Consider the following 20278-nt stretch of genomic DNA (forward strand, 5'->3'; position numbering starts at 1 on the left):
AATAAAAGAAAAAGGCAAGTAGAGCAAGTAAAACAACAGTAACAAGACAAACCACATGCTCCGATATTATATTAAAAAGAAGAGAAAGAAAAGCACAGGGCCGAACAGTAACCCTCCCTTCCATTCTGCCTGATATCCCAGATCCCTTATTTTGTGATTCTGCGTATGTATTTTGCGTGTTTCCCCCCTCTCTGTGCTGGTTATTTTATTAGTGATTAAGGTAGAAGAAAACGAGGGGGGACACGTCAACAGGAGCAAAGAGACGAAGAAAGACGGGGCGAAGAGAAAAGACAAGGTTAACTGGCCATTGATGAACCGGGGAATGTGAAGAACCGAGGGAGTGGACGCAGCAGGCTGGATAATTAAGGGTGGATAGCAACCCACGGTTTGGTGTCGAAGATCGAGACATACCCCTCATCGATATGACGATGAAAAGAAAAGGAAGAACAAAGAGATAACAAAAGGGTGAACGTTTATTTTATTGCCTTGGGGTGAAAAAAAGGGACAGCCAAACCATCTCACGTTGAGCCTCCCATGGCGCACGAGCCTCGAGGGGGACGTTGCTTCGGTGTAAAATAGACGGTGATTGCTCGGCCTATGAGCGAGAGAGATAGTTTGTTGCTTCTGATCCATGGGTTGATGGTTGACACGGCGCAGCGTAGTGTAGCATAGCGGGATTTTAGTGTACCATGATATTAATTAGTTAGGTTCCCCCATGTCGTCCGTCTATCGAGCGATGATAAGAGAAAATCCCATGATGCCGGCTTCTATGCCAGTTCCTACCGTTCCTGTAACGCCTGTGATCCTGTATCCTCTGGGGGGAAGCAATGTACCGCTGTGGCATGGTAGCATTTTGGTTAGTTGTAAGCTGTGCCTGTGGTTGTACCGGGAATAGTAGAAAGTGTATGCAACATACCCCTGGCCGGCCTTTGAGCACCCATAAACGCCGGACCGTCTACCGAAACTAGTAAGGATTCCAATGCCGTGTACTCCGTCCCCGTCGGCGCGCAGATGGAAGCCCATAACAATTTCACCCCGTCGTGAGTCTGCACCTGTTAGTCACTCATTCGTTCATTCATCGTAGGGGTAAAGAGAGAAGTAGCTTACCGAGTGTGTACTCGCCATCAATCAACCCCTGACCCTTGTCTCCGAATAGCTGACTGGTCCCATCTTCGTAACGGAACTCGATGCCTGCAATCGTTCCCCTAGCCTGCGCCCCAACGTCCAACCCCGGCTTCTCACCAGCAAACACCTTGATGGAGGTAAGTAGTTTATTTGCCTCGAAAACCACCTCATGTCTCTCCCCCTGCGAACTCTCCATATATCCCCGGTAGCTTAACTGGCCATGTCCAGTGACGGTAGGCACTTTGACAGTCCACTCCTTGTCCTTGTTCTTGAGAGTAGCCAAGTCAGCGACAGTAAACGTAGAGAGACAGCCAGAGTAGATGCGTAGACGGATCAGTTTGGACTTTCGACAATGGTCAGGCAGCTGGGCACGGATCTCCGCCTCGGTGAAGCATATCTGCCTGGGGATGTTGCTGTTACCAGCTTCGGCGTCGACATATTCAATAAAGGAAGCTGGGATGTCACTGTCGGCAGAGGTGAAGATCTCGATAAAGGCGATGCCTGCACCTGAGGTGACAAGCGTCTTCCCACCGTCAACTGGCCAGAGCTGGATGGTATCTGTGGGAGGCGAGAGCGGATCGCTGGGTAGCTTGAAGCATGGATGGAAGCGGAACCTGAGGACGTCCAGACGGTGCCAACCACACTCGTCTGGCGGGAGCAGCAGACGCGCGCCTCGCTCCTTGGTGCGAGTCGAGTAGGGCTCCCAGGTCATGAAGGTACGGTTGAAACGAAGGTAGTCTGGGCCCATGATGCCCGATTCAGCGTCATGGCAGCCAAACAGATGGCCGACTTCGTGCAGATGTCGGCCGAGCGATGAACTGGCGGTTTCCCAATTGCTTCCACACTCGTTGTTGTGGTTGGCAACATAAGCCGTGTCCGTACGGGCACAGTCCGTGAAGGCTGATACGATATCCTGAAGACATGAAGGGTAGCTGTGCAGGCCGTGGGAGCCAAAGAGGGCGAGCTTGAGGTCGGCAGACTGGGAGGAGCCCAGGGCAGCGTGAGCGGTAAGTGATTTTGTGCTGTTGTCCCAGTGTGTGTCGAGCAAGAGAACGGAGACGTAACGCTGTTCACCGGGCCGTAGGCCAAAGTACTTGCGTACAGAGTCCATGGCGACCTTTGAGGAGACCGCCCTCGGTCCTCAGTCGTGGCAGCACTGAGGCCCGCAGCTCTTCGACCGTCTTTGTCACAGCGGATGATATGAACCTTGGCTTCGCTCCGCATGATACCGTTGTCCGCATCTCGACCGCTCAGGCTGCCGGTCTGCCACTCCTCCTCGAAATGGAAGCACCTCCGTCCAAAGTTGTTCCTGAACATCTGCTCGCCGGTAAAGGCCTGCCAGAGGTAAGCGGCCATCCTGAACTTGCGGACGGCATTTTCGAGGTCGTTGGCACCCTTGTTGGGAGCTGAGTCGTACTGTGCATCCGAGTCACTGCCGAGAAGGATGGCGAGCTGTAGGGGCGGCGAGTTTGCTAGGGGAAGGTAATTGATGTTTATCCAGGAGGTATGCGGAGTGGCTGAGGGAGCCGCTTTGGGTGAGGCGAACTCGAGGCGGATGCGATTCGGCCCAGGAACGAGGTGGACCAGAGCCTTGAAGCAGGACGCACGAACCGGCCATGATACAGAAGGAAAGGAGTCCTGGAGGTGGTAGATGGTGATACTGCCGTCGACCGGAGATTTAAGGGGTTCCCGATCGCCAATGTTTCCGTACAGTAGTAGGAGTTTTTGGTTCACCTAGTCTCATTAGCTTCGTTCTTCTTTTTATTGTCTATATAAACATCCAACGCATACCCAGGAATTGTCTGAGATGGAGAGCACTCTGGGAGCAAAAAGCGAGGTGGGAGTGAAGTTCTTGGTCGAGTTTGACGCCGTTGGATTGATGCCCTGGGTATAGCTATATGTTAGCAGCCATAGTATAGATACAGAGAAGAAAAACGCACCACCATGCTGTTCCTGCATGACTGGGAGGTGATGGGCACCGTCCTCTGGGGCGGCTGGGGCAGCCATCCCTCCGACTTGGACAGGTAAGGCAGATGGCCGGACGAGAGAGTCGGCTTGATCGAGGGAGGAGGCGTGTTGCCGGGGCTGTGGACTGAGGAATCGGTGGTGGAGGCCTTGGACATGCCATTCCCGTTCGTCTGTCCATTCCTATGTCCATTATCGAGGCTTGCGTTGCCATTGACGCTGGACTCGCCGGCGCTGCTGGACGGAAGAGACGGGCAGGGCGTCGTTGATGTTGCTGTCGTCACCTTCACGACCGGCTTCGTTTGAAAACTAGCCCTCGAACGACGACGAAGCTCCTTGAAGAAGGTCATCCCAGAGCTCTTGTTCTTCTCTCCGGACGCCATCCTCTCGACTTCTTCTTCTCCTCCTTCTTCTCCTTCTTCTCCTTTTAAACGAGTGAGGGGAGCAGAACTGCTGCTACCAACAGGAACTCGACCAAGATGTAGTTAGGGAAAAAAAAAAACCAAGGCAAAAGAAAAGAAGAAGAAGTTGTGTGTGATAGCCTGCGGTGCAACAGTCTTCTATATCTGTGTCTTGTCTTCTGTCTGTCTTCTGTCTGTCTTCTGTCTGTCTTCTGTCTGTCTTCTCTTCTGTCTTCTTCTCTGGCTGCTCTCTATCTTCACAGCGTCAACATCACCAACAGACAACAAGAACACTGAAAGACACACCAAGAACCACAGAAAGAATCCAGGTTCACCATCTCTTGCAGGGCCCAGCGGGTTCCTGGGATATGCTTGCTTTGCCTTTTGGGTGGCGGCAGCAGCAGGGACGGGAAAGGAAGAATAAGCAAGAAGCAGGCAAGACAGCAGGATCCCGGCAGCGGTTAGAAGCCTTAGTTAAGCCAGCTAAGACTTAGTTAAAGGCTTAGTTAAAGACAGTTAAAGCTCCAGGTAAAGCCTCTAAGCACGCCCGGTAAAAAAGAGTAAGACTGGCGATCCCTGTTTCACCCTGGGGAGATCCAGCAACTCCATCAGTGATAAAACTACGAGCGGACATTGGCTGAAGGACGAGTGAAGGCGTACATACACGTATATTACTTATTTATCAAGCGCCCAAGGGCCAATCAGTCCATAACATGCAAGCAGGCATTACGCAGTTGTCTCTGGTAGTGGCAAGCAGCATATCATGGCCGGAGGTAGACATTGACTATGTAGAGACCGACTGACAGACTGACAGTTGTTTTACAAATGTATATATATAGATAGATGGATAAACGTATATAACGACGATATGAGTAAGTATATGCTAAGTGTAAACAAAACGACTTGTCCCTTGCATCTTCCCTGTAGCTTGTTTGTATGTGTGGCTGGCCCTCTTTTTTTTTTAGTTATGGCTTTAGTTAAAACCTTTTCGCCCTTTCAACCTCCTTCTTCCTCGCTACAACCAACGACCGACGACGACGACTCCGACACCACCGGCCAAGAGACCCCACGGACGAGCGTGGTATACAAGCATTAAATCCTGCTGGCGACTGCTGGACAAAAGGGAGTACCCTTGTCACTCTACCTACGCCGGACAAGTTCTTCGGTGGGAAGTCTGGGGTGGGAAAAACCCTGCATCGCAAGCGACGAGCGACGAGGACACAAGGAACTCCCCCTCCCTCTCCCCCTTTGAATAGAGACCCTCAGAGTTCGATCCTTGGGTACAGACATAATATTGCTAGGTGGAGGATGTCAATCACCTCGCCTACCGCCTCTGCAAAGAAGGCCATCCACAAGATAGACATCGCTCAGGTAGAAAAGGTTACCCCCATAAACCGCTGGTAGGTTCATGTGCCAGCTAACAGTGCACAGGTATCCCTCAATCTTCAGGACCGCCTGGGGCTCGCCAAAGTCCGCTATGAACGTCTACATGGCCTTCACAGGGACAGGGACTCCCTACCGTCAGACTCGGACAGCGTCTCCCACCACCATGGACAGCAGTCTCACCACGAGACAGGCTCCGACTGCTCCTCGTCCGACTCTGCGGATGCCCGCTACTCGACTCCCTTCACCTCCTCCCCCGTCCGGACCCCAATGCTGAGCAGGGAGCTTCCCCGGTCCTCTCGCAGCCGACATGCTGCCACCTTCGACATCAAGACGATGCAGTGCATGACTTCTTCTGGCTCTCGCAAGCGGCGTCGGTGTGATCCGGGGGCGGCGGGACACCAGACCTTACCAAAGATGCCGCGGATATCGTGGAATGCGGCTGCTGGTGCTGCTTCTACTACGGATGGTGCCGGTGCTGCTGCGCCGCAGTCGTCACCCCTGACTCGACGAAGGACCTGCCAGGCCATGTCCTCCTTTGTCTCAGAGTCGGATACCATTCCTGACCCGGACATCGATAGACACCTTGACATAGACCCACAGCTATCAAAGCAGGTCTCTTCTTCCCTCCAACACCAATCACAACAGCAACCACCATGCACGCCACCTCCCCGACGAAGCCGCTTCCACGCCCAGACAGACGAAGATGCCTCCGCTTCTGGTTCGGGGGCCGATCTGCTCCTCTACCTCGCCAACTCGCCCACCCCAGCAACCATCAACGGCAAGCCCACCACCCACACAGACTTCCTCCCTTCCACACCACCAACCCAACACGCCATACCCTTCCAGCTCCTCTCCACGCCTACGCACTCCCAACCCTTCAACTTTGCCGACTTTGTCAACGTCACTCCCAGCCCGGCCCAGAGAGGCTGGTCGAGCAACAACGCCAACTCCCGCACACCTCTGACAAATCTACCACGCACCCCTCGCACCACCAAAGAGGTACGCAAGAGACTCAACTTTGACGCCCTCGCCCCGCCAAGTCCGGTCAGGGCTTCTTCTTCTTCTTCCACCGCCAAGCGTTCCGCTGGTGCTGCCGGTCTGGCACTGCAGCTTGGCGAGGAGTTTCCCATATAGCTCCCTTCTACTATTTGTTAATTGAATCATGAACCAGATATTTTCTGTTTGGCGGTCTTGTCAGTGTTACTTTTATTCCCTTTTTCTTCTACCCTTGCCATCTTTCACGTGTGCTATTTACCCTGTACAACAACCCTTCTTCTTCTCCCCCATCCCGCCATATTCTATGACCTAGCTTAATATCCCTGCCGCCTTATCTTTTAATCGCTGCCCAGCTGTACGGTTTCATCGATCTACCGCCACCAATCATCATGTACGGAGCGCCCGCTACAAAGCATGGCCTGTATGTAGTCTTCAGTTTACGACAAATTCTTGATGCTCTTTTTCGCTTTCTCCTCTTTCGGCGCGTAAATATAAAAAGCTCACTAAAAAGAAACTCGCGACGCGTCAACGCGCAAATTTCGTGTTGTAAACTTATGTAATTTATTAATAACAGAAAAGTCACGTGTCACTTCTAGTTTCTTACGTCATTTTCTTTGCTTAAAACATATCAAGTTTTTTTGATGCTCGTTGAAGAAGTTTTCCGTAGGGCGCAAACACGAAAGCATCTGATTGCATGGAACGGATATTATTAAGTCAAAGGGAGACAGGATTACTTGAAATAATCTCTACTTACGAAGTACTCCGGACATGGCTAAGAAATGAGGACGCAAACCCTAGCATAGGCTCAAGGGATCAAGAGTCTAGATCGGCGGCTTCATGTCCGCGTAGTCGTCGCCTACGAGATCGATATATCCCTAGCCGGCCGATAAACTTATGGAGTATCTCGATAACAAATATCCTTAGAAAAAAAGACATCATGAGCAACGTCATCCCCTTCGAAGTACAAAATACGGGATGCACGCGCGAGTGTGGGTTGATTTTTTTTTGTAAACTTGTCTCTCGAGGTTCTCAATTATACGTCAAGCCAGTCGCCGTCTTCAGGTCCTCTATAGAACTTCAGTGGCGTTTGCAATATAGAGCCCAAGCAGGTGGTGTATAGTTAATCCGACTATCACATGTTATAACTAACACGAACATGTTTAGATACGATGCTGTGGAGTTGATACTACACGAGGTCTTTTTGTTATATCGTACAGGACTGACTCATGCCCGGAATATAATATAAATAGTCGCCTGTAGCTCATTATCTGCTGTCCCCCTCCGGCGTTGCTTTTGCTGTAGCACGGCCTTTTCATCCTTACACTTGCACAAGAGCAGTCCAACAAGATGGAGAACCAGGTCAGGCTCATTGGAGCTTACACCCGCTATTCCAGTACGTTGCTTTCAGCCTGTGCAATGAACATGATAAAAAGGGATCTTAACACCAGCGGTTTAGGCTGGACTTCTCGTGTATCGGTCCTACTGGACTACTACCGCATTCCCCACGAGGCAGTCCTGGTATCATTGGAGGAGGTACCTACATCTAGTATCTACCCCATCTCTCCCTCCATCTCACGATGTTACATCTTAGTCCACGAAGCTATCGAAAACAGGCCTTGTGCCAGCTTTAGAGGTGCCATCTCTCGGTCCATCGTTCCAGATCAATGACTCGCTCGCCATCTGTGAATATCTCGCAGAGTCCCATCCAGACCTGCCCCTATGGCCCAGAGATGCCGCTCTGCGCGCCCAAGCCCGCAGCGCAGTCGCACAGATGCACTCTGGTCTCTGCACAGTGCTACGCACTTCTTACCCCACCAATGCACTCGGTAGGTACACGGGGAACATCCCAGTGTATGACGGCGCCATCAAAGAGGTGGAGAACTGTCTCAAGCTCTGGGGCGAGAGTAGGCGGTATACGGTCTCCAGACTGGCAGAGCTCAAACAGGTAGATGACGGCTTCTTGTTCGGCGAGTTTAGTATCGCAGATGCCTTCTTTTGGCCAGTCCTATGGGTAAGTTCTGTCTTATTATTTTTTTTTCTCATACTCAGCATGTCCCTTGAGTCATTTTTCCTTGTGATATGTCTGACATTCTGTGTCCCGCTCCGAAAAGCGTTTCCGGACTTATAACCTCCCTCTCACCAGTGCTACGCCGGAGGCACTTCAGTGGATGAAGCATATGTGGTCTCATCCGAAAATCAAGGAGATTGTCCATGGATTCTACCTGCAGAAAGAGCGTCCGGAGACCACCACCCCCCGCTATGATGATATCTTCGAGGGTAACCCGGACGTGCATTTTGGTTGGTTCCCCGAAGACTGGGAGTTCTCTGTTTAGTATCTGCAAGGGCCAGCGTCAGAAGCTGAATGTTTGCGTATGTAAATGCTGAAAATTAGTGAACCCACAGCCCATCTCATTCTAATAAAATGTAGATAAGAGATGAATAATCTATAGAAGATTGTAAGAAAACCGACGTGTGATGGAACCAGAATATGACATAAAATGTTGTTCGTAATAATATATTGGATCAATATGCTGAGCAGCGTTCGCTATTAGGTAGTTTGTACCATAGTGATACACTGATATTTTAGATATACACCGAAAAAAGGTTCAATGAGAGGAATTTTCCTGCAGCAGGAATTGCATTGGCGCATCGCTGGAGGATGTGGTGTTTAAATTCAATCAAGCCCATCAAACACTTTTATGGCATCTCTCGCAGTATCCCTTGCACTTGCGGGATTTGCTCCCGTAACGAGCCGCCCGTCAATTCTCTCGAAGTTTTCGAATGGAGTCGGTGGAGCTTCGTAGCGTGCGCCCGTGGGTCCCATACAGTCCTCAATCGTATGGACTTTGTCTTGCCTCATTTGATCGATCACTTTGAGCTCAAGTTCGCCCTCAGTGGTAAAACCGGTCACGGTCTTGTTCTTCACAATCGGCTCGTCGTTGGAATCATGAATGCCTCCCAGGATAGCAGGACCATGGCACACAGCAGCCACGACACCACCACGGCCGTAGACATCTGATGCAATAGCCTGCAGGTGCTTGGCGTTTGGGAAATCATAGCAAGCACCATGTCCACCGGCGGCAAAAAATAAACCGTACTCGTGGGGTGATAGGTCACCAGCCTTGAACATCTGACTGTTCAGCTTCTTGTTAAACGGATCATTATTGTTATGCAGAACTTCCTCGTCCTCTCGGCTCAGGAACTTTTTCTCTAACGAATGTTCATCATAAGCGTAGGTTCCAGTTTCCGAAGCAATATCAACGTGGAAACCGGCAGACTGCAACTCATCAAACGGGTGCAACGCTTCTGAGAAAAACAACCCAGTCTTCTTCCCGTCTGGGTAGAAGTGAGGATTGGCGCTGGTAACAGCGATCAAAGCTCTCCGTGGCAACGGCATGTTGTTTCAAATCTTGTCAATTATAATGGTCGTGTGCTTTAGAAAATGAGTATATAAAACACAACACCACGGGCCGTCGAGTCGAAATTTATCTCGTCTGCTCGCCGGAGACTAATGACGGAATGGTGGCAACTTCGATCATTGAGCAACAGAGTATTTGTTGCTACGTTCACGGCCTCACTGTTTTGCCCTTTATATGACGTAGCAGGCGTTTGTTCCATCCAATATGTAAACAAAAGCAGCTTTTCAGCCGTCCTATATAATCCACTTCAGTCCCGGCACCATCTAGGCTGGTGCGTTGTTCGTGTGGAAGAGTAACTGTATAGCGATAGGCGCATAGTATTAGTCCTCTTCACAAAAATCAGGTCAATATCCCGGCTGAACCTCAGCCCACTTTTGCTTTCTCCGCTTGCTTCTCCCAAAGATGAGCAAGGTAATCTGATGTACTAGCCTCATTAATGCTTTTATCCTCTCTCACTTTCAAGAATCTTGGAAACCGAAGGCTTAGACCACGTTCTTCACTAACCAGCCCGATGGCAGCGACGTAGGTAGGACTTAGCGTAATATCTGCAAACGCCATCTCCCATACCTCCTGAGGCTGGAACCACACTTCCGGCTCGCCACAATACTCAACATAGCTTGGCCGTGAAATGATATTATCACTACCTTCTGCATACTTCGCTTTATTCGCTTCGTAGAATTTGTCTGTAAACCCAGACATGCACTTGGTGACAGCTTCAAGAGAACCAGTTTCAGGGTTTCGTACTGCTAAAAGGATAGGAGACCACCATTTTGCTTTTCGACCTTGGCCATGCCATGCGGCGATCGGAATCAGGTCTAGTGTGTCTGAAGAGGTGCTATAATCCTTCTTCACTTTGAGCCAAGACTCGAGCCGTTTATCAGGCTCATATGTTGATAGAAGTGGCCGTTTACGGCTCCCTCGCTGTTTCTCTGAAGTATCCGCAATATCTGTAGGTTCTTGTAGCTCGTCCACCTCAGAACGTAAGTCAGCACCAGCAAGAATGGCGGCATAATCTACCATCTGACCCGGGCTTTCAACCGGTGTATCATCCAGAACTTTGACCATTATCCCCTCACATTTTACTTGGAGAGCATCATTGAAAAAGTTCAGAACAGCATCTGAATCGGATGGGAAAGCATCGATGCTCTTTACCCATGTAAAACGATTTGGAATCTCAATAAACAAACTTCTCAAAAGCTCACGCCTTTCTCGGAACGGCCTGTTAAGTAGTTGTTGCCCGTTCAGGTACATCAAATCAAATGAAAATAGACAAACATTGACTTTGATGCTACCTATTTCCACATTTTTCTTTGCTCGATTCGTGAGAGTTTGGAAGGGGAGTAGCTCCCCAGTTTCTTTGTCAACAGCAACCACTTCACCTTCCAGAATAAAGCTAGAGACATCTTCAGATCGAATTTGAGGCACAAGAGACACTAAATCTGGGTATTTGTCCGTCATAAGTTCCAGATGGCGAGAGAAGATAGAGACCTTTCCCGATGCATCACAATGAACCTGTGCTCTCTGCCCATCATACTTGTACTCGCACGTGAAGGATCGGCTGTGTAGCCTGGCTAGCATTTGCGGGAGATCGCGAGTAATGCTGCCTAGCATAGGCAGTAATGGAATATGCAACGTGATACCACACATTGTGAGAAGCTCGCTAGAAATTCCATATTCCAACAAACACGGGACGATGTCATTGTAGTTCGGATGCCGTGCATAACAAGCTTTGATCGTTTCTTCCGCTTGAGAGTAGATATTCGCAAGGCCGTCTTTGCTCAGTATCGTAAAATCAGCATGTGAGCGTATCGAATAGGTAGCCGTCGGTGATTTCGAGTAGAGAAATGCCCTAGCTAGTGCGATCAATATTGTCGTTTTGACTGCTCCGATTCGAAGATGCTGGACCAGCGTACGGACGATATACCGACTCTCCTCTGCGCCTCTCGTATCCTGAAGCAATTTCTCAATAATTCTTTGCTTTGTCTCCTGGCTCCCCGTGCCTTTACTGCTTGCAATCTGCATTAGGGAATCATACACACTTTGGATAGTCAAGGGTTTCGGTCGTCTGAGTGTAAAAGATTGTTTTTTCTTTGCTTCAAAAGCTACATCACCAGCATCCCCGTGTTTATTATAAAGTGACTTAAGACCCTGGTTATCCAACCCATAAGCCTTTTTCAACGCTTTGGAAATGGCAGATCCCCCTAGACCCAATTCGATAGGTACATATGGTGGAGCAAATGCATTGGTAGATAACCATACTGCGGGAAGCAGGCTCTTGGGGTCACCAACGATAATAAACCGAAGTACGTTCACAAGTATATCAACTATTTTAATTCTGCTTTGCGTGCCATTAACAAGAGAAAATGCGCGGGCCAAAACAGTGTATGATACTTTCCCGCCATCCGCCTCCCAATGAGCGTGAAGTTTTTTAATTTGCTCAAGCGGGTCAAAATCCAGAGGGCTTAGGTCAAACGGCAATGAAATAGATATGGTATCCTCTGCTGCTGAAGAACTCTGAAGAGCTAATATCCCCTTGGGTTTATCCTTGGTGGTGGGCTTGATAACAGTTGAAGTAGAACCATCAGGAGCGTGAATCTCTTCTTGCTGTGGATTTTCCGCAGCTATGCTGCTTGGGATATAAGATCCGGCATCATTCTGATCTTCTTGATTCCATTCTGCTTGTAGTTTCCGAGCCAGCTCCTCGTCCGTAAGCTCAGAGCCGGACGCGAGTCGTGTAGATGGCTGTCTCGTGCTGCTAAAGTACGATGCAATGCTCCGGGTGTTCTGCGACAATTCATTCGGTTCAATTCTCTTTCTCTTTTTCGATGGACTGGGCATTATAAAGTCACTTGCATCTTGTCATCGATTCGCCCAGGTAAATAATATTCGATAGAGAGCTTAGAGTTGATGATTTGACGTTCGAACTTACCAGTTAAATGGACATAATGCCAAGGCTAGACAATTTAGTGACCACCTTTTTGCTCCTCCACAGATAACTAAACAACCAGAACAATATCAACCGTCATTAATTTTCTATTTTACAGTCTACTTAGCTAGCTGCATAGCAAAAATGGCTGAGGACCTGTCAGCTGAAGATGCGACGAGACTTGTCGACTTTGTCAATGACAAGATTCAAAGTATTGATGACCTTCAGAGCCTAGATTCTCTTCTCAACAGCCTCCAGGAGCAGCAAGATATCCAGAGGCAACAGGTAACGGACCTTTCTTTGACTGTGAAATCTTTTGTTAGTTGTATATTAACGATCTGGACTATATATAGCTCCGCGAAGCAGAGGAAATCCTCAAAAGCGCTACTAAAGCCTCAAATGAACATGCGGAGGCTGTTCGGAAGGAGGCAGAGGCATTCCGCAAACACCAGGATGATATAGATCGACGCTTACTTATTGTAACGCAATCAGAACATAGTGATGAGGCAGTCCGGAAATTTGAGGATAGCATTACTAGACTGCAGAGGCTTGATGTGTCGCAAGGGTATTTGGAGCTGTTAAGCGGCATAGATCATTTGAAGTTTGTCCTCTCGAGTATCAAGGCTTCTAAGAATATTGCTGACATATTTCATAGCAAGGAGACGATAGAGACAATGAAATCATCGCCGCATGATGCGTTACGGTCCTACTCAAAACTTCGTTCCATCCAGGGATCTATATCTTCAAGCCAGGAGACAGTCGAGGGAGCTACACCACACCTTCTCGATTATGTGAACAAAGTCTCAGAGAATTTAAAGAACTCCCTCCGAGCGGAATATATTGCTCAACTACAAAATGTTTTGGACAAAATGAAGTGGCCAATGAAAGAGCTTCCTGCCGAACCATTGATCGATGAATGGATGCGCTGGTGTGATCTACTACTAGAATTTCAAGAACCGTTAGTATACATATCAAATTACTCTGTAAGTTAAATATATCTTTCTAAATGATTGCTGCAGTGACCTTCCAAACGACGATGTTGCAGCCCACGTCAAAGATTTCTCCGAACTACCCATTTTACTTCCACTAGAAGTTATGTCGCGGCCACTGGAGCTTCGATTTAAATATCATTTCAGCGGCGACAAGCCTACAAATAGGCTGGATAAGGTATGCTCTGGCTCTTAGAATTGAAGAATGAAGATAATTAGCTACTAATTTCCTTTCTAGCCAGAATATTTTATGTCACATGTTTTGGACTTAATCAATACCCATGCTGAATTCTTTTCCACATATTTACAACCTGTATTGCATAGAAGGGGCCTCAACGGGCCTTCAGTCTTTCAGTCCTTATACTCGGATGCCGTCTCATCATTTATATCTGCGCTCCTACCGATGGTGCGACAGAAAGCCATGAATTTACTGCCAACAGTTTCCAAACACCCGCAAGCTTTCAGTCATTTAATTCATGAACTGATGAATTTCGATAATGAGCTTAAGTTATCCTGGTCTTATCCATCGAACCCAGCACGAGAAAGCACATGGAAGGGTTTAACCTGGGAGTTGCTGGTGGGAGAGAATTGGTTCTCTGAATGGCTACAGGTAGAAAAGAATTTTGCCTTGACCAGATATCAGAATATCATTGATACTGAGGACAGTGGTGAGATTGATTATGACGGGGTAGCCCCAACGGCAACCAAGCCAACGAAGGCGGCTCTCCGGGTTAATGATCTTCTAGAAAATATCACGGAGCTTTACCGGCCATTGTCATCTTTTAGCCAAAAGCTTCGGTTTCTAATTGATATCCAAATCACCATTTTTGACTTGTTCCATGGGAGGCTACACTCTGGCCTTGAAGCATACCTTGCTATGACATCCACAATAGGACGCACCGTTCAGGGTTCCTCAGTTGGCCAACCAAGTCTAGAAGGTGTTTCTGGGCTAGAGAGGTTATGCAGAATATTCGGAAGCGCAGAATATCTAGAGAAAAAGATGCAGGACTGGGGCGACGACGTCTTCTTTCTTGAACTTTGGTATGAGCTACAGGACCGGGTAGCAAGGCAAAGCCATACCGGAAAACCAGTAGCTGGTGTAATGTCAGTGTCGGAAATTGCAGCACGTACTTCATCTTCGGTGGCCAATAACCATGACCACCCTGAGGACGAAACTGAAGGAGCTTTGTTCGACGAAACAGCTACAGCATACCGTCACCTTCGAATGCGGTCCGAATCCATAATTCAAACGACTATCGTATCGAGTGTCCAGGCATCTCTCCGTTCTTATTACCAGGTGTCAACGTGGGCTTCTTTACGCACTTCCTCCGATGAACCTGGTGCCCTTACTACACCGTCACTAGACCTTGTGCAAACTCTACGGCTCCTCACCGCTGATTTTTCGTTTCTTTCTCGCACATTGGCTGTTGCGCCGAGACGCCGTATTGCCAACCATGTTCTCCTTGCCATTCAGACATATATCTGGGATAGCATACTGATGCGAAATTCATTCTCCACCACTGGTGCTGCACAGATTTCCGTTGATGTCTCTAATATCTGTGACACAGTAGACGCTGCTATAGGAGTAAAGGCTGGTGAAGGACTTGCAGCACAGACAGTTAAAAAACTCCGGGATAGTTTATTCATCCTTAACTTGAAGATTAAACCGGAAAAAGTTCAGTCGCCTGACACTGGTGACGGTACGAGAATAGGGCTTGGCTTATGGGAAGCTGAGAAGAGGCTGTTTGCGAATAATGAAAGCGCAAGAGGTGTCTTATCTGAGCTTGGAATAGATACGTTGACTGAAGCTGAGGCACGATCAGTTTTAGAGAGGAGGGTTGAAGTCCGCAGCTAGCTTTCTAAGCACAATAGACAGTTGTATATATTGTGAAGGTCATTCATCTGTCCTGGGAACTTTTTATATATTCTATGTCACAAATCTTATACATATACAATAGAAATGCCGACACCTTTTGAGAGAACAAGTCATAGGCCCATTGTAAATCAACAATGGAAGAGCTCAGAGGATGAAATCCGAAGCAGCTAGAGCTCCTTGAGGTCCATGGCCCATTTCTAGAGGGTTTTTTGGTCGTTGACCAGGGGCTAGAGCCCGGTTAGGATTCACAAAGGCCGAGTTCAACTCTAAACCACGCTGCTTCCTAACCGCTTTGGCGCCCAGCTCCAAAACTACCTCAACAAGACGTTCAACTGTCTCTTTCTTTGTGTGAAGGTTCACAACACATCGGAGATATTTCCCATCTCCTTCGACTTGTGCTGCGGCTGGTGGAGCATAATCAACCATGAATCCTTGCTGGATCAAGTCATCAGCAATCATCGAAGTGATCTCTCCATTGAGCTTTCCTCGCTCAGCTTCATCAAGTGTGCGTCCATCTACCAGCTTGCCTGAACCATGTACCATCTGTTTGAAGGGTGCATAGAAGAAGCATATTTGAAAGCATGGCGGTGGGTTTTCACTGAGGAGAATTAAGTCCGGAGATTCCGAAATAAGGTTGCAAAGGTGCACGGCAACGTCACTAGCGGAATCAATTCGCTCTTCATAGCCCGCCGAGCCAATGTAATTCCAGTTGAGGAACATTTTCAGGGCGTCACCTCGGCGCCCGCATTGTAGAGTCAGATCCCCCAAGTCCCATACTTCAGAGCCATCAGACACATCGTTATGGAATAGGTATCCCGCCGGAAGAGTGTTCGAGCCATGGAACTGTGTCATGTCCGCACCGAGAAGAAAAGAACAAGTCAATGGCACTCCAAGCATCTTGTGAGGGTTTATGGCAATACTGTCAGCCAAATGGGAACCTTCAAGCTTATGTTTCTGGCGGTTGGAAAAGATAAAAGCACCACCCCAGGCTCCATCGATGTGGAACCAGAGTTTATGCTTGCGGCAAATTTCTGCAATCTCTGAAAAAGGATCAAATGTCCCTAGAACCGTTGTCCCAGCGGTGGCATTGACAAAAAGTGGTGTTTTACCAGCATCCTTTGCTTTTTGGATCTCTTCATCAAGCATCTGCGGAATCATTCGTCCCTCGCGGTCGACGGGTACACTGCAAACAGCATTGCTTCCTAGACCGATCATTTGTGCAGCTTTTTCGATGCTATAATGTCCATGAGCGCTCGTGAATAAAACAAATCGGTGATCGCCTGTTCCATTCTTTTTGGTATCCGGAAATAAAGTGTTCCTTGCTACGACAATCGCCGTGGTGTTGGAAGCAGACCCTCCCTGAACAGATATTCCACCTGCATTAGGTCCGGTGAGGCCGAAAAGTTCTGCAAATCGCCGTGTCGTAAGTTTTTCGACCACCGTCAATGCTGGGGCTGACTGGTAGACGTGCACGTTGGCATTTAATGCCCCGAGGAGCAATTCTGCCGCCAGGCCCGGAGCGTTAGGTGACGAGTAGAGCTTGTCCAGAAATCCTTGCTGCCAGGTATTGACGGAATATTTTAGAAGATCATCTACAATCCGAACAAGACCGTCGTGGCCCTGCCCCGAAGTTGTTAAACCTTCCTTGAATACCTCTTTGAGCTCTTCTGGCTTCTTGAAGTCCAATATCTTGGGCTGAGATTCATTGTCCTTTTGTCCTGGTACCAGGGATGCGCGGTCCGCTTGTTCAACAAATCCAACAACACGTTCCTGGACCGAATTCAAGACCTAAAGTCCTCCTTTAGTTGACTATTATGCTAACTTAGGGTTTATTCAAATGATGAAATGATTACAAGACGGAAATGATAAATCATTCATACCCTCAGCTAAGAGGAGACCACTGGGAGACTCACTTTCCGCACTTCTTCTGGACGCTCCATTCTGCTGTAACTCAGACACGAAAGGGCCTCGTTTCAATCAATGGACAAGGCATTGCAAGAAACTGTGTTGGATGTGGATGTGATCTGATATATAAACCTTTCATGTTGGATTACTACAATCTATGGTTATATCACGTGAGTAAAGTCCAGCCAACTAAATTTGTCATCGTTATTACGTAAAGATAAACAGAGAGTGACGTCACGCTCTGCGGCTTTTACTGCGCTTTCAGAAGGCTGCTCGGCGCCGACATGACCTGCTTCTTACCGCGATGGCCTTGTTCCCTGCTGTCTGGCTTCTCCTTTTGCTCGGCTGCTGCCGCATATCGTGCCCTGGCTAGGTCCAGCTTGCTCTTCGCCGGCCCGGCGCTCGAATCGGCAGTTGAAGCTGAGACAGAGCTATCTCGGCCCTTTGCTTTAGACATCCATTCTCCCCGTTTCTTCTTGTACAAATCCATTGACCAATTCCTCCAGACTGCTCTTCCTAAGAATGAATCACGTAGGGTCGATTCGCTAGTCGCCAGCTCTTGTGCCAACCTTTGCTTGATAAATATCAGGTCTGTTGTCGCGTCCCAAAGAGCGTCAGCCACGTGAGAGCCACTGCTATCCAAAGACAATTCACACATCTGTCCGTAAAAGCGAGGTAAGAATTGTCGGCGAAAATGAGTGTTTGATCTGGAACATTTTAGAGCCTCCTGGAGAGCGCGAGATGCTGTTGGGTTCTTTGCAATCTGCATTATAGTCTCATTTGGTGCTGCAAGAAAGCTGGATTGGATCATATTTGCGAGACTTCCGGATGCTTGTAACATGGATTGTGCTAGTAGCGATCCATGGAGATGTTGGGCGGAAACTCCAGACTTTGGTTTCATGGCTTCCTCAGCTACCGGGTCGTCCGCGTCAACCCCTAGGATCGTTTTAAGGCGCGCAACGCCATCATCACCATAAGCTGATTCAAGTGCCTTTGCTAGGGAGGCAGTATCGGCACCCCGGACTATGGAGCGGTCTATTATTGTTTTGATAACGTTGAGTCGCGACCGCTGAATTAATGAAGGTACTTCGGGAAGTATGCTTTCAATAGCTGATTGGAGATCTTCCTTGCTCACTCTCTCCAACACTTTAATGACCACATAAGAAGCTATTTCATTTCGTGCCAAGGAGCCAATTCTTTCACGAATTATTACCTTGTAAAATGTTTTGAAGAATTTTCCGGGTGCAACTCGGACAATTGTTTCTAGCAGACGAGATCCAACTGGATCATAGAACAGGCTGTTTAAGAAGTTCAAGCCTTCATCTTTGGTTTCAAGGGTATCATCCGGTATAAGCCTGCGGAAAACGGAGTTTTTGTCCTTTATTTTTTCTTTTCCCATACACCCAAGCTCTATTGATAGGATGACTTGTAGCACAGGGCTTCCGACAGGATGGGTAGCAAGTGCCTGAAGATAGGTGGAATTTAAACCTGCACTCAGATCTACTATCATCCGCCTTAGGGTATCATTGAACTCGGTAGGGACCTGTCTGCTTTCACGTATCGACAATTCCGATTGAGTGGTCGCCGTTATAGAACCCACATTTTCTTTTTTTCGACTCGCCAATACCCTCGCATTGGATTGATCTGCAAGTGGCTCCCCAGCTAATATAAGTAGCAAAAGTCTTATCGTGTGTGACGCAAAAGGCTCAGTGAGAAGATATCCCCAATTTCCTTGCAGTTCCGAAATCACTCCCAAGAACAATTCCACGGCGGGTTTTTGGTTTAAAGACTCGTCTTGTTCCATATCCCTATTACTTTCGTTTGTGGTCAACCTGTCTCTCTTCTTTTTATTCTTTGGATTCTCCATCTCAGATGTGACCATTGGCGCAGCTCGTATGAATAGACATTCACAGCAATGGCTCGCAAAACGGTGTTGAACCAGGTGTAGGAAATGGCCAGAAAATTTTTCGAATAGAGACTTCACCTGGGTTGAAGTGGACATTGCAATCAATTTTTCCATGAGCCTCGAGCAAGATTGGCTGCAAGCAATCTTTAATTCTTTCCCACTAGCTTCTGCATAAACATTTTCAATAAACAGTCGTTTATCATCATCGTCTTCGAATGAGTTGAGTTCCAGGGTCTGACTCGCTTTTGAGAAATACTCCTGCTCCTCAGTATCGAGAAGCCCGTAAAATGGCGTATCATCCACCCGCTCTTGTATTTGTTCCCCTCCGTGGCCGTGGATATCGAGCGGAATATAATCGTCCCCCGTTGTCGTTTCGTTCTGTTCGTCTGCAGTACGCTGCCGTTTGGGTGAATCGAGCACGTCTTCGTCTTCCCGTTTTCGCTTAGATTGGGACTTCTCTGCCCGACGGCCTCTTTTCTTCTTCTCGCGAGGCATGGCGTCTCTACGGGCGATTTTCCGTGAATATCTTAACGAAAGCTTTACAAAGTAGATTTTTTTGTAATTTTGTAAAATTAAGGTTTCGTGATGATAAGATCACGTGCGAGGATAAGTGAGGTCTGTATTTACATACATTGCGAGTAGTTCAAAGACACGAGCAGGGCCGCAACCTTTCCAGGTACAGATCAAGGCCCTGGAAATTCTGATAAATCATCTGCTCATCCACAAGCTATGTGGGTACTTATGCTCACTCAGTGCCTGGATTTCCTCCTTCCAGAAATTTGAAAAAGGTAAGTTTATTCCCATCAGGGTCCTCTAGAGTGAATTGTCGATAGCCCCATGGCTGGTCCTCAATAGGTTTGATAATCTTAACATTCCCTTCCTTAGTCAAAATATTGTAATATTCATCCAGTTCTGTAGTTCCCAATGCAATCATTGTCGATGAGCGATGGAAGGTTTCATTATTGTCTTCGCTTGTAGCCTCCTGCGTAGAGGATGATAGTTTCTTTTCGAAGAAGTAGATATTGGCATCAGCCTTTTTACCAATAAACAGTGAACAGAATGTCGGGGTACTATTCGCATCGTCGTCTGGATGTGTCCCACCAAGCGTGAAGTGAAGTGATTTTGTATAAAACTCGATGGTACGGGGGACGGAAGTGCTGCAAAATTGGGGGACTATTTTCCAAGCTGATTGCAGGAGTGTCGCCATGGTCTTGGTTGAGTATGGAGTAGTGCTCATGGGATGTAGATGACTATTTGACCTTCTTTGGCTGTTCTCAGATTGATAATATTTGATGTTAGCTCTTATTTAACTAGAGGAAAATTAGGCAGCAATTGATTATATAAATATTTGCCTTTAACATTCCGTTCTCGTAATATCCGAGAA

At 47.9% G+C, this 20278-nt stretch overlaps 8 protein-coding genes across 8 annotated transcripts; 3 read left to right on the top strand and 5 right to left on the bottom strand.

Moving 5' to 3' along the window:
* Positions 1 to 726: 726 nt before the first annotated feature.
* On the bottom strand, positions 727 to 3473 carry MCYG_00683 (conserved hypothetical protein; the record flags this gene model as incomplete). Its single annotated transcript, XM_002850533.1, has 6 exons — positions 727 to 835; positions 917 to 1046; positions 1108 to 2104; positions 2200 to 2859; positions 2917 to 3009; positions 3066 to 3473. The coding sequence occupies 6 exons, from the start codon at positions 3471 to 3473 to the stop codon at positions 727 to 729; spliced, it is 2397 nt and encodes a 798-aa protein (XP_002850579.1).
* Positions 3474 to 4799: 1326 nt separating this feature from the next.
* Positions 4800 to 6011, top strand: MCYG_00684 (conserved hypothetical protein; the record flags this gene model as incomplete). The annotated part of the gene is made up of 2 exons (XM_002850534.1): positions 4800 to 4891; positions 4994 to 6011. 2 exons carry the CDS (start codon positions 4800 to 4802, stop codon positions 6009 to 6011), a joined length of 1110 nt encoding a protein of 369 aa, XP_002850580.1.
* Positions 6012 to 7220: 1209 nt separating this feature from the next.
* MCYG_00685 (glutamine amidotransferase subunit pdxT) lies at positions 7221 to 8206 on the top strand (the record flags this gene model as incomplete). Its single annotated transcript, XM_002850535.1, has 4 exons — positions 7221 to 7266; positions 7330 to 7406; positions 7465 to 7884; positions 7985 to 8206. The coding sequence occupies 4 exons, from the start codon at positions 7221 to 7223 to the stop codon at positions 8204 to 8206; spliced, it is 765 nt and encodes a 254-aa protein (XP_002850581.1).
* A 273-nt stretch (positions 8207 to 8479) lies between these two features.
* On the bottom strand, positions 8480 to 9270 carry MCYG_00686 (macrophage binding protein; the record flags this gene model as incomplete). Its single annotated transcript, XM_002850536.1, has 2 exons — positions 8480 to 8525; positions 8567 to 9270. The coding sequence occupies 2 exons, from the start codon at positions 9268 to 9270 to the stop codon at positions 8480 to 8482; spliced, it is 750 nt and encodes a 249-aa protein (XP_002850582.1).
* Positions 9271 to 9655: 385 nt separating this feature from the next.
* On the bottom strand, positions 9656 to 12130 carry MCYG_00687 (DNA ligase; the record flags this gene model as incomplete). The annotated part of the gene is made up of 1 exon (XM_002850537.1): positions 9656 to 12130. The coding sequence occupies one exon, from the start codon at positions 12128 to 12130 to the stop codon at positions 9656 to 9658; it is 2475 nt and encodes an 824-aa protein (XP_002850583.1).
* A 232-nt stretch (positions 12131 to 12362) lies between these two features.
* Positions 12363 to 15062, top strand: MCYG_00688 (RINT-1 family protein; the record flags this gene model as incomplete). The annotated part of the gene is made up of 5 exons (XM_002850538.1): positions 12363 to 12536; positions 12572 to 12819; positions 12874 to 13176; positions 13238 to 13385; positions 13446 to 15062. 5 exons carry the CDS (start codon positions 12363 to 12365, stop codon positions 15060 to 15062), a joined length of 2490 nt encoding a protein of 829 aa, XP_002850584.1.
* A 218-nt stretch (positions 15063 to 15280) lies between these two features.
* Positions 15281 to 19389, bottom strand: MCYG_00689 (glutamate decarboxylase 1; the record flags this gene model as incomplete). Its single annotated transcript, XM_002850539.1, has 4 exons — positions 15281 to 15310; positions 15399 to 16871; positions 16997 to 17024; positions 17243 to 19389. 4 exons carry the CDS (start codon positions 19387 to 19389, stop codon positions 15281 to 15283), a joined length of 3678 nt encoding a protein of 1225 aa, XP_002850585.1.
* A 250-nt stretch (positions 19390 to 19639) lies between these two features.
* Positions 19640 to 20101, bottom strand: MCYG_00690 (glyoxalase family protein; the record flags this gene model as incomplete). The annotated part of the gene is made up of 1 exon (XM_002850540.1): positions 19640 to 20101. The coding sequence occupies one exon, from the start codon at positions 20099 to 20101 to the stop codon at positions 19640 to 19642; it is 462 nt and encodes a 153-aa protein (XP_002850586.1).
* Between the last annotated feature and the right edge of the window lie 177 nt (positions 20102 to 20278).

The sequence above is a fragment of the Microsporum canis genome, genomic scaffold (genome assembly GCF_000151145.1).
Source record: "Microsporum canis CBS 113480 supercont1.1 genomic scaffold, whole genome shotgun sequence".
Classification (NCBI taxonomy): domain Eukaryota; kingdom Fungi; phylum Ascomycota; class Eurotiomycetes; order Onygenales; family Arthrodermataceae; genus Microsporum; species Microsporum canis.